The 12548-nt window shown below is 55.1% G+C and overlaps 4 protein-coding genes across 4 annotated transcripts; 2 read left to right on the forward strand and 2 right to left on the reverse strand.

Moving 5' to 3' along the window:
* Positions 1 to 815: 815 nt before the first annotated feature.
* A1O7_06371 (uncharacterized protein) lies at positions 816 to 2204 on the forward strand (the record flags this gene model as incomplete). Its single annotated transcript, XM_007760373.1, has 1 exon — positions 816 to 2204. One exon carries the CDS (start codon positions 816 to 818, stop codon positions 2202 to 2204), a length of 1389 nt encoding a protein of 462 aa, XP_007758563.1.
* A 497-nt stretch (positions 2205 to 2701) lies between these two features.
* On the reverse strand, positions 2702 to 4954 carry A1O7_06372 (uncharacterized protein; the record flags this gene model as incomplete). The annotated part of the gene is made up of 1 exon (XM_007760374.1): positions 2702 to 4954. One exon carries the CDS (start codon positions 4952 to 4954, stop codon positions 2702 to 2704), a length of 2253 nt encoding a protein of 750 aa, XP_007758564.1.
* Positions 4955 to 6574: 1620 nt separating this feature from the next.
* Positions 6575 to 10232, forward strand: A1O7_06373 (uncharacterized protein; the record flags this gene model as incomplete). The annotated part of the gene is made up of 3 exons (XM_007760375.1): positions 6575 to 8724; positions 8780 to 9640; positions 9689 to 10232. The coding sequence occupies 3 exons, from the start codon at positions 6575 to 6577 to the stop codon at positions 10230 to 10232; spliced, it is 3555 nt and encodes a 1184-aa protein (XP_007758565.1).
* A 1476-nt stretch (positions 10233 to 11708) lies between these two features.
* Positions 11709 to 12356, reverse strand: A1O7_06374 (PUA domain-containing protein; the record flags this gene model as incomplete). Its single annotated transcript, XM_007760376.1, has 3 exons — positions 11709 to 12099; positions 12153 to 12293; positions 12343 to 12356. The coding sequence occupies 3 exons, from the start codon at positions 12354 to 12356 to the stop codon at positions 11709 to 11711; spliced, it is 546 nt and encodes a 181-aa protein (XP_007758566.1).
* Between the last annotated feature and the right edge of the window lie 192 nt (positions 12357 to 12548).

Consider the following 12548-nt stretch of genomic DNA (forward strand, 5'->3'; position numbering starts at 1 on the left):
CCAACCAGATGTCGGGCTCCTGCTGCCCGGTCAGCTCAGGCGAATCTCAGGCGGATCTCACCTGCCACCTTGTGCTTCAGGTGCCACCAACACCTCCCACCAGTGATCTGCTGTTCTCGCTGCATGAACACCCAGAATTCTGTAACAGCCGCCGGAGCCTCGGGTTCGGAAGAAGCGTTGATATGGTATGACCTCAAACGTACGAATCAGCCACAATCGCCTCGAAACTAGTGCACACACTGAGTCTTTGGGACGCTCAGCTCAGCCCACCGCCTCACGACAACCAAGAGTGAGCAGCACGAAGAGGCAAAGCGGGAGGAGAACTCGACTTTCTCTGAAATCTTTTGCGCTGCCCACCCCGACTGCGATGCGCGATTGGAAGTTCACTGGCCCAAATCCTAGAAGCTCTCCGTAGCTCCCAAGTGTCAGCCTCGAGCACGAAGCTGGTACAAACGCCACAGGACCTCGACGCTCCGCTCGTCCCCCTGTCAACATTCGCTGCGCTAGAAAGGTAGTTATCGGTGGATAATTCCGGTCGCCCCGCTTTGTCACCGCCATGCGAGACTGTTCCTTTGTGTTGCCCACCGCGAACGGAAGGATTCACAGTTGTGGTTATGGGTGATAGCGTGGGCGAGCATGGCAAGAAGAATCTAATCTCAAGCGTTTGGACTGCCTGTACCCATCTGCTCCGGTTGCATCGGTCGAATGACGCCCAACATTCGACATCACACATAGCCCTTAAGCCAAACAGGGAGACAGTCTCTCAAAGTCCACCTGGCGAACGAGTCGAGACCCTTGCTGGCCGAGCACGCAGGATGCAGACGTTGCATCAGGTTGTTGAAGACGGTTCCTTCTGGCTGTTGCCGGACCGAGATGTCCTGCAGTTGATAAAATCGGAATTTCCCCAGGAACTCGAACGACTGAAGAACGCGACCTTTGTGCGGAGCTCTAACGCGCCTCGTCCCCCAGGGCCTTCTATTGCCGAATTGCTATACGGACAGGATTACCCCGAGATCAACCGCACTCTGGTCGGCGTGCTCGCGCTTCGCTGGCTTCATAATGACGACTATGATCGTTTCATCGGCTCCCAGGGACCCCCGCCCATTGTGCTGAAGCGCGAGTCTTTCGCATGGCTTCGAAGTCTCTTCGACAAAGGTCTCCAGTCCACGGAGGACACATACACGTTGATCGTTTCGATGGTCACCAACGATCTGGGCAAGGACCCGGCCCTCGCTGACGATTATGCGAAGAAAGTGGGCATCGACATCTCGAAAGTCAACCACGACATGATCCTATACCATGCAGTCGAAGAGGGTATGGTCCCCGCGCTAGACCGCCTGACGAAGCAAGCTAGAGACTATCTCCTGCTGGGCATCAAGCTGGGTTCGGACTTCAACTTCGGCCAACTCGCGCAGGCGGAGAACGCCCCGGCCTCGCTGTCCGGTCTGCTTGACATGCGCGGCCACGATCGCGCCTTTGAAATGCGCTTCATGGAGCAAGTCCTCGACCTCGCGGGCGCGGCTGGGCACGAGGACTGGACCTGCGCCAAGAAGATGATCGAGCCGATCTTCCAGTCGTACCGGAACGTCTATGATGTCGCCCACGGCATCATCTACGAAGGAATGCCGCTCAGAGAAGGGTACGACATCATCCTTCGTCGCAAGCTCGCATTGCTCCACTGGGGGGGATATTCGCGCCACTTCGACATCACCCGGCCGGAAGATCGGGCCCTGATGCGTCTGTTCTGCCTGGGCAACACGACGGACGCGGACAACGCAGATATCTTCTACACGGCGTTTACGCAGCGGATTCCCTCAGAAACACGATCGCAGCTGACACACGGCTTGAACGTCGATGGCTCGGTCGACGAACCGGCCGTCCAACCGACTTATCTACCGGCCATGCTGACGAAGGCGGTGGGAAACACCGCGACTGGGTCGCAGGAGGACAAGATCGCCGCCGTGGCTGCACTGTTGCGGTTCCTGGGCCGGTGTTTTGTCGTCGAGCCCGAAACTCTGCAGAGCCTGCCGCGTGGCGTGACGGTTATTGAGCGGGACGTGAGGAAGCTCATCCCCGTGCTGGAGAGCGACGAGTTCAAGCGCAACCCAGACGTCCTGGACAAGGAAAGCATACCTGAGGGTCAAGTCGCGAACATGGCGCCCGGGCTGGAGGCCATGCGGTGGGAGAGAGAACGTATGATGTAGCAGGCACTCGGATTTTAGCATGGTGTACTGGTGTTGTGTTTTGTCTTCCTGGGGCGATCTGATTGGAGATGACGATAGGGATAGGGTAGACCGCGACAGACTTTCGCAGGTCCGCCGGATGGGTATTGGCCATGCAATACTTCTACTTTCTCGGTAACGTCTTTGGTGCCAACTGAACAAAGGGCCTCTTGCAAATCATGACACCGGACACTGGGCACAATACGTCAGGCTGAGCTCAGGCCACCACCCACTGGCACTCTCATCTAACTCGTCGCTCAACCTATCGATGGACCTCCACCTCTGTTCTGAACATGGTCCATGCTGGGGCAGCAAGCGCGCAAGACCACTGTCGCACTACTCGCTATAATTCCCAGCCATCTCTGTCCTGGAATCTGTGTCCCTGTTTCGAGGTCTTCCCTAGTTCTGCGAACACCGGTCCACGCCCTCATAGCCTGACCATGATACTCCATATTACTTATGAAATTCCTTTGACACTGTTACCAATGGCGAACAGTCACCAACACCCTCTTCGTGTCAGGCTTGTCGTCCTCCACGGGCCCATCGAGATCGAGCCCCATCTTCGCAAGCGTATCCCAGACGAGTTTCCTCTTCAGACCTTCGCGCACGGGGATCCTCTCCAGCGCCTCCGAACCGGTGAAGTACTTGACAAAGATGGACCAGTAGCGCCGGATCTCAACGGCCTCGATGTCCGAAGGGGACGCGCTACCAGCAGGGGAGGTAGCCGGGTCGGGTGGGGAAGAGGTTCTCGGCGACCCCATCGTGGACGCGATGTAGTCGAGCCAGCGCGATTCCTCGGGCGACGCGCGCTGCGGGGACACCACCAGGCTGGCGGCCTTGGGGTTGTGCTTGAACTGCTGGGCGGCGGCGCGCATGCTCGTGCCGTCCGTGGAGATGGATTGACGGCCGTCGCTTGAGGGCCGGCTCAGCATGCTCGGTCGCTGCCTAAAGGAAGAGATTGTGCCCGTTGCAGGTGTCGAGGGGGTGCCGCCGGCGCCGCTGCCGAAGCTTCTCGCCGCGTCGCCTGCGTCTCTCTCGACCGGGGTTTTCGCGCCCGCTCGGGCTTCGTCGCGGTCTCTCTCCCTCACGGCTTTCTTGACCTCCGGGCCGACGCGGACAAAGGCGTACGTGCGGAGCTGCGTCACCCAGCCGTCTCGCATCAGCCAGGCCAGGGCTCGGTAGTACTCTTCCTTGTGGTCTCTGCTGGGAATCAGGGTGCCGTAGGCGGCGGGGGTCCCGCTCAGGGCGCTCAACATTTTCGGCAGCGAGGGCATCATGGGGAACGTCGCTTCGTATGTCTTGCATGCGGACACGAGCTTGCTCATGTTGGCGTTGGGAGACACAATGTACGTGTCCCGCTGGTGGAGCGGCGGGATTGCTATCGCCCGCCGCCAGTAGACGAGGTGCCGGGCTAGGTGCGTTATGTCACCCAGGGCTATCTGCGAGGCGACGGAGATCTTGTAAAAGGACTTGGTGGGTTTCAGGTGCGCGATGAAATTCGCCAAGGGCATGGCCAAGGAGCCACCCGAGGTTTGAATGTCCTTGAGGATCTTCTGGGGGTTCGACTTGAGGAGCAGGGTGAAGTTCTTGGATAGCTGCAATGGACCCTGCAAGGCAGCTGCGTCGAGCTCGGACGTGGAGGTTGGATCGGTGGCAGTGGTAAGCCAGAGACCCGGCTGTAAGGGAGGCTCAGACAGCGAAGGCAGGTACGAGCTCGAGGTAATAGGAGGGATCTGGAGTGAGACGGACAGTTTGGGAGTGAGTGTGATTGCAGCTATCTTCGACTCGGAGATATTATCAAACACCTTGGTGATGGCAGAAGCCAGGGAAGATCGCTGCTTCATTTCAGTGTACAATACCTTGGACGACGACTGTTGCTGGAAATGTGACGACCTGATGGATTGCAAGAGTTCAGCCTGCTGCCACACGTAATCCTGATGAGCCTGCGCCCACTTGAGGACTTTGGACAACTTCTTGACGACATGGTCATACATCTCCTTGACCCGGGCTGTGTGCTCCAGCGGGGAAGGGTCCATGACAAACACGACATGGAACATGGTCAACTGGCTTTTGGGAGTCTCCTTCGACTTGTGACCCTGTTTGGTGCTCCCATGGTCGGTTGGCAGGCCTTGTTCGCCTTGCTCCTCATCGTCATGGCCACTTTCACTAATGGTAGAGTCAGATGTAATGCCCTCATCTCCAGCCTTTGGAACCCTTCTTCTCTTCTGTCTTCGCCAGAAGCCGTCTTCACGAGCATACACTGGCCTGCCCAAGAAGGTCAGGTCGTTGATTCCGAGCTCAAATTTGCGTTTGTGCCACACGCGCCCAGGGGCCAACAAGCTCACTAGACCGTCACCTCCCAAACCCAGCAGTGGCTCCCACGACGGTTTCCATTGACCGTTGTCTTGTGTCCCCCTTTTGGATAGATAGTTGCTTTCTTCATCGTCGGAGGTTGGTGACTGACCTTCTTGGTCTTGCGGGGCACTTCGCCCATTCCTCAGCCGGCTGGTGAAGAGATCGAATTCGTCTTCGGACGACGACTCTTCTGACTCACTGCTGGAGGTGTCTTCTTCATCCTCGTCCGTGGAATCTGTGTTGTAAGAAGGTCGTTCGGCAGACAAAGGGTCGGGAGGGTAGTGAAAGACAATTTCGGCACCTGAGCCGGTTCGCGCTTGGACAATGACAAGGATGGCAAGCAAAGATGGGTTTGGAGACGTTGTTGCTGCCGACATGGAGACTGTTTTCTCTAGCAACCGGTGCCTGCCACCGCCAGACACGTCTATTTGACGCGATGACTATGCCATTTGGTTTGTTCAGGGCATCTAGATTGTCACAGAGTCAATGGGTTATGGCTTGAACGCGGTGCATAACTTGTCCCACGTGCTTGGAGCTCGGCGTTACCTCGTGTACATTCGGCTTGTCTGAGGGTACTGTGCCGAGCTAGTCAGACCCGAATAATATGTGAATGTGCATTAGGTGGGACGGAGTACACGCTGGCTATTTCCTCGCGAGCATGAGTCGAGGATGATGCCGGGTCCTATCGTATTCAGAAAGCGGAGAAGGAGGGCTTGGAGTCATACCAGCTCCCACGAGCAAGCTATCGTGAATGGTGCAGGTGGTGATTGGAGTCGGAAGGGGAAGCTGCAGGCAAACGCACCAAGTCGTCAGTTCTACAGGGGCCCTCAATTAGCAATGAGAACAGACCGAACAGGCAGGCCTAGCAAAAGAGCAGCCCCTCACTCCGTCACCTCTCACTCCAAGCTCGCTCCCAGCTCGGTTGTTTGCGGTGTTCTGAGTGTCGGGCGGGAGCACTGTTGGATTGCCGTCACTGGGCCGAAGCGCAAAATGCCGCGCTAGGAAAATGAGAAATTCAGTTCACTGCGACTTGACTGCAGTGTCAGTGCCTAGTTGGCTTGACGCTCCATGCTCCACGAAAAAGACTTCTCTTTCGATACCCGCACACTTTCTCCCCTCCATCTTCTCTCCATCCCGTTGTTATTGTGATCCTTCTTTCCTGATCCTTTGCTGTCGTCCAGCGTTCTCGCCCACCCCTGCGCTTCAGGCGCGCGGAAAGAAAGACGGGAATAAACCGACTGTACTCCGTACGCCTGTGCCGCTCAAAAGTTTTTGGTGGCCGCATCACCTCATCCTCTGCTCGTCCTCGGACAACGGACAACATCCCAGCAACACACGGCGAAGTCCAGCGTCGAGCCGGTTCACGCAGTGCATGGTCCGTTTTCTCAACCAAATATCCTACAGACCGTCTTTTCCTCGGCCTGCCGGACTGGCGGCTCACTTGAGACTCGTGCACCTGCGCCAACCCAACTACTGTCTAGTCCTCACCTATTCCGCTTTCGATACCAGGTAGCCCAGCCAGTTTGCGGACGACTTCAACTCCTGGTCACTTCAAGGCCAATTGCTTCTGGTCCTGCATATCGACCCGTCAAGTTCAGTTGTTGGAAAACGACTGGTGAAAGATTGCCGCACATTGGTTGCGCATCAGGAACGCAATATCCGCTACCAGGAAGTGGATATCAGCCCACCGAACCTCCGGTCAAGGTCACCCTTGTGAAGTGTCTGACTCCACTGCCACCGTCGCGATCGCAGATATCTGCACAGCACATCTCGACTTTACCTCATCATTCCGCCATCCGTCACTGAGGGTCAGCTAAAAAGAAAAGAGGACAAGGACAAGGACAAGGCCGCAGGACAATTGCTCATCATAGGGACAATCTCCAAGGCTCATATTGGTCTCTCAATTACGCGGCCAGCTTGTTGCTGGTGTGGGGTCTGTATTGTGGTAGTGGATCAGGAGGTGTAGTGTGTTGTCGTTGTCGACATTGTCAGTGAGAATGTCTTCATCTTCAGGCGCTCCTGCGCCGATTTTTTCATATGCTCAAGCAGCAAAAGGTCTTGCTTCAGCAGCTTCCACACAGTCACACTCAAGGACTGAGAGCCCTGCCGCGTCCGACAAAAGTGTTAAGGATCGCTCCGTTGGGGACTCAACCAACACAACCACTTCACTCAAGTCTCCACGACTGAGATCCCAGACAGGCGACAGAGTCGGTGGAGAAAGTGCCGTGGGCATTACTTCTTCACCTGCAGAAGGTCTTGCGGCAGCCGGTCCACTAGAAACCGCGAACAAGGAAGGCGCAACACATAATCAGCAAGCCCCGTCAAATGACAGCGCGAGTTCGCCCACATCACATGGCGATGGCCACTCGCCTCAAGATACACAACAAGGTGAAATTGCACAACAGTTACCCAATGGTCGAATAGCCTCTTCAGACGAGTCGACCGGGCCAGCTACGCACGACCAGGAGACCCCCAACCTGAGTGAGAAGAAATCCAGGGATGGTGAAGAAGATTGGGAAAAGGTTTCAGTGCCGTCGCTACCAGCAGCAGAAGCTCAGTACAAAGCGGCCCCTATTCCATCGGTCAATGTTTGGCAAGTACGAAGAGAGGCCCAGGCCGCGAAGAAGAAAGAATTCCAGAAGGCAATTGTTCCGGCCGCTCTCAATGGGACCAGAAAGTCTAGATCTGCTAGCGAAGATCTGAAACGCAGCTCCAGCACCAAAGAGGTCGGTAGCATTGAGAGGGAAAGCAAGAATATTGAGAGCACCACAGCCAGCCATCGACGAGAGATGTCATCTGCTCGCTCCCATCGACCCAATTCTCAGATTGGTGAAAGAGCAGACGCAGACGCGCCACCACCAGTGATTGATACCAGTTCATGGCCTACTCCAGAGAACTCAACCTTCGACGACCGTCGCAAATCTGCGTCTTATGACAGACCCGAGAAGCTAGATGCCAAGCCGGGTCCCCAGAAGTCACATGGCAACAAGTGGGTTGCCGTGCCGTTCGTTCCTACGGCAAAGTTCGAGACACAACTGCCACCAGCGGCAGCTCGCCGTGGCGGTCGAGGCGGCATAAGAGGAGGCAGGGACAATGGCGGTCGTGGTGGCGGCTTCGCAAGCGCCTCAGCTGAGAAGCAAGATGTATCGACCTCTATGGGCCCACCTCCGCTACCAAGACAGTCAGGCGAACAAGACCGAGGCCGACGGTCAGATGCTCAGCAAGGTGTTCGCGGTGCTTCTGTCCCTACCAACAGCACGCGACCTGCAAGTGGTGAGGATCCCGTTAGCACTTTTCGCAAGTCTAGTACAGTTGAACACAAGGAACAATCTGTTTCTGAGAATGTTGCAGGTGTCCCGCCAACAGTTCAGCAAACTGTCGAAGATCAAGCCATTGGGACTGAGCAGAGCTCAAGATCGTCCTCAAGACATACCGGCAATACTAGTAATCGACGTCTGAACGGCGAAAGAAACACCCCAGTCGACCAACCAGCTGGTGGCATTTCTCAGTCAAAGGAACCCAATCTAAAGTACTCGCTCAATACTGACCGAAACAATAAAACCCCTGCGACGGGCGCTTCGCGTGGCAATGGTGAGTTCGGACGGGATCGAGGCTCTGGCAAAGTTCGCGATTGGTCAAGAGACAAACCTGAGTCGGCCCGAGAAAAGGTCGAGTCCTGGCGCGATCGTGAATCATCAGGCGATCAGGGCGGCCGACGTGGAGGTCGCTCGGAGCGCGGACGTGGCAGCTATCGTGGCCGCGGCGAACACTCTTACAACCAGCCCTTTACTTCCTCTCATGCTTACACGTCCCCTTTGCCCCAGAATGGGTTTGAGCCGCCATCGAGATCTACCTCGCGCACGGACGCTCGTTCAAGGCAAGCATCGCAGCCGTTCGTACCAAGTCAGGCTACGAACACACCACGCGCAAACCCACGTTCGCAGTCGATCCCTATCGGTATGATGTTCCCAGGCTATTACAATGGCATGCCGGCCATGCCTCAACAGGGTCTCCCATCCATCCAGACGGATATGTCTATGTACGGGTACCCCTCTCAGATGCAGATGCAGCCGAGCATCATGAGTGCGATGCCGTACAATGATCCCCTCAATTCATACGCGTTGCTATCCATGGTTATGACACAGATGTAAGTCCAATGGCTATCACAACTGTCTATTCGCGTGCACTAACGTCGCGGCTAGTGAATACTACTTCTCAATCGACAATCTCTGCAAGGATCTGTTCCTGCGGAAGCACATGGACGGTCAGGGCTACGTTCCTTTGAGCGTTATAGCCAATTTCAAACGCATAAAGACTCTTACCCAAGACAACTTGACGATAGACAATCTCCGCTACGTCTGCCAACAGGTGAAAAGCGTCGAGTTCTTGCCTGGAACTGACGGGGACGATCGTCTTCGTCGCCGGGAAGGCTGGCGTGATTTTGTGCTTCCCATGGAAGAAAGATTCGAGACCGCTCGCAACGACGGACCTTCCCACAACGCCGAGTCTTACAGTCGCCAACCGCAACAGGATCAGGCTGGTGTTTTCGACCCAACCTTTGGCTATGGTCAATTGCGCAGTCCGCCATTAACCATGCCAACCAGCAACGGTGCATTCCAGGCAAATTCTCCACTGTCCTTCTTGCCTGCAGGTCTCGAAGAGAACCAGATCGCTCTGGGACAGCCGGTCAGTCCGTTCGATGAAGGTTTGAACGGCGTTGCTGGTAGACCACCGGTAGCAGCCTACTCACGGATCCCGGCAAATGCGGCCAGATCACCTCCTCCCAATACTACAACTCCACTAAGCAACATTGTCAATGGCCATCACCGCCAGAGTTCTCGTCCAGATATCGAGGAGAACGTCTTCCCAGATGACCAAATCCCAAATGTCAATATCCGGATGCAGCCACATACTCTTAGTGGTGCAGCCCCATCTTTTCCTGGAATTGCTCGCGTCGGTTCAGGGGGCTCTTCGAGTGGACGCAATGAAGCGAGCAATGTGCCCCCTGAGATCAGCCAGTCTCGTCTACCAGGCTTGCGTGGTGGTGCGTCCAGTCCCCAGCAGTAAGTGACGCTCAATATCTATCCCGATTCTGCTAATCGTTGCACTAGGCTCGAGCAATTTCGGGGTATGTCCTTTGACAGCTCAAACAACGCGCCACTCACAGAAGAGAGCGTCATTTACTTCACAAAGGATGGCCATGAGACCCAGCTGCCGCCACCCCAACCTGGACAATACGACCAAACCTATCTGTCCCTCCATGATGTTGCCTTTCAGCAGCGTCAAATGGGTATCAAAGATGCTCTGGAGCCCCTTTATAATTTCTGGACGGACTTCTTGGTCGATAAGTTCAACCTCGGAATGTATCAGGAGTTCAAAAACACCGCCGTGAGCGATCTCCAAGAAGGCAGCGACAGCGGCATGTCCCATCTCGTGCGCTATTTCGGAAAGGTCCTTTCAGGGCCTGTTCCCATTAGTGAACGTCTTGCTGAGGACATGGTACACCTTTCACGAGAAGAACAATCGGAAAAGCGTCCAGTCCTCCAGGCTATGCGAGCTGCCTGGCGAAACGGAGCGACCAACATGAAAACAATCAAGAGACTTGGTGACGTCCTCAGTGCGGAGGAGAAAGCCGAGCTCGACAAGAGTGGCTGAGCACAGAGCAATGCCTCTCTATCTCTTCGACCAAATTCTCCATCATGTCATTGTCCCAGTCCCACGTGCAGTGTGCATCTCTACTATTGAAGATGTACTTCCTTCGACCATTCAGAGTCACGGTTGTATAGTCCGACATTCACAACGACCTTTTGTCAGAGCACGTCATATCTCAGACCACCCATGCTTGTCAACGGATGATTGGGTCTCAATACGCTTCATTGAAGCAGCGACATTGATTGAGACTTATCAATTCTTATGAAAAATCCCACGTCATATTGTGCTCAGTGTGGCTTGAGATGTGGGAAGCAAAGCAGAAAAGCCACTTTCATTGTTGGCCAGAAATTCCAAAACAAATCTTACGTCGTGGAAGTCGATGAGTTGAGCGCGTATGCGAGTACTGAGCCAGAAATGGTACTTGTTATCGCGAGCGGCGTCTGACTGAGGTCGTGTCCGGCCAGGGAGACGTCACGGCTGGACTATGATTCGAACAGCATCATACCCCAATTGCTCAGTGTATTTCTTACTATTGTTCCAGTTCCATGGCTATGCTTTCTTGCTTGAGAGCTATGTCGTGTCTCTTGCATAGACTTTCTCATACCCCTCATGGGGATGGGGAGAGGGGTGGAGGCGATGAGAGGAGGGAGGAGATGTCTATACTGTGCAGAATTTTCTGTGTGGTGCCAGTTGGGACAGGGATCTCCAGTGAGGCCGGGATGGCTTTGTGAGGAATGGGATCGTGCTGCGGTGTGTTCAGGTACTGCTGCAGGCGTCAATAGCGCCCAGTCATGCCAAAACTTGCAAGAGATCCGGCATCGAGCTTGACATCGGCCACCTGGCATACCCCGAGCAACGAGAACCTGGTCACAATATGTGCCATGTGCCGCTTCCTCCTTGTCATCGGATCACAGTTCAATCATTGGGCATGAGCGACAGAGAAGACAAAAGTTTGTACACAGTATCACGAGACCAGGAAAATCAAGGGACAAATGCAATTGCTCATCTTGTGATCATAAGATCTTCCCTTCGGTCTTTGAACTGTTTGCTTTGCATCTCGTTCTGCTTCCTGATTTCCGTACCTTTCGACACCCGCAATCAGGTCTGAATTTCATCCGGTCCAGGTCAGTCATAGCCCGGTCCTTTCCACGTGTACTGCGACGGTCGACGAGCAGGAAGCGCACCAACTCTACCCTGGCAGAACCTCTACCATCGGCTGGTGAGATGAAGAGAGACCTGGGGTTGTGCAGATCTTTGTGCCGACCTCAGTGTGAGCTGCGGGCACCTGAGGGCGGTACGCTGAACCCATGCTTTTGTGCTCCAACATGATCGGCCATGGGAGGCACTCCTTCGTGGCAGCCTGTTTGGGATAGCTGTACCCTGTAGTTCGAGTGGCCTTCACTCGACTCCTTTCGTGTTGTCTGTTCTTGAGACCTCTCTCCCTTTCTCTTCTTATGTGCATGCTCTTTCTTCTTACGCTCAACTTAGGTCCAACTTCCAGAGGCCATCTCCAAGATAATGCCCAGCACTCATCGCAACACCCTTCTTCTTCGCCTTCATCTCCTCTGTGCCCACCTCAAGTTGACCAATCAGGCAGATTTCTTCCTTCCCCTCGGCTTCGACGGCCACGATCTCGCCGGGTTTCACTTCGTCGTCCTTGTCCGGAAGCCAGCCGCCCTTGGAGGTCAAGCCGGGCACCATGAGCGTGGCGCCGGATAGGACGAACCGAATGGCGCCGCGGTCGATCTTTATGCGCCTGAAGGCGTGAGGGTATTGGTGTACGAGTTTCAGGTGCGGGATGATGGGGTCGTCCATGTGTTGGTAGAAGAGAGGGGTGTCGTCGAGCACGTACAAGGAGACCCGGTCAGGTCTGCAACAGGGTAAGAGGGAATATGTGTCGTGCCACACGGGGAAGACGCTCACAGTTTTACGAGATCAAGCTGACTCTTCTTGGGCATGATGTCGTCAATGTGCGGCTCTAACTTCGGGTACGTCTCGAGCACTTTAGACCTGATGGCCCGCTGCACGGAGGACTTGACTTTGCTCTTCGGGCCCGCAGATAAGCTGCGTGGTCTCAGTTCTGTTTTGGAGAGAGGACCATGTCTGTACTTACTCCTTCTTGAACATCGTGCCGGATGTGGTATTGTGACGGGGTTGTGTGGTCCATACACAAGAGAGAGGGCTGCCCGCACTTTAACTGCGGGACATTGATCGAGGGAAGCCATCGGCCAAGAAACCGCACGTGGAGGAATTCATAGCGACAGTTACTCGGTACGAGGGTTGTATTCCACTTGCGTCTGTCCGGGCGAAGCATGGACA

Source organism: Cladophialophora yegresii, assembly GCF_000585515.1.
Source record: "Cladophialophora yegresii CBS 114405 chromosome Unknown aczIN-supercont1.4, whole genome shotgun sequence".
In the NCBI taxonomy this organism is placed as follows: domain Eukaryota; kingdom Fungi; phylum Ascomycota; class Eurotiomycetes; order Chaetothyriales; family Herpotrichiellaceae; genus Cladophialophora; species Cladophialophora yegresii.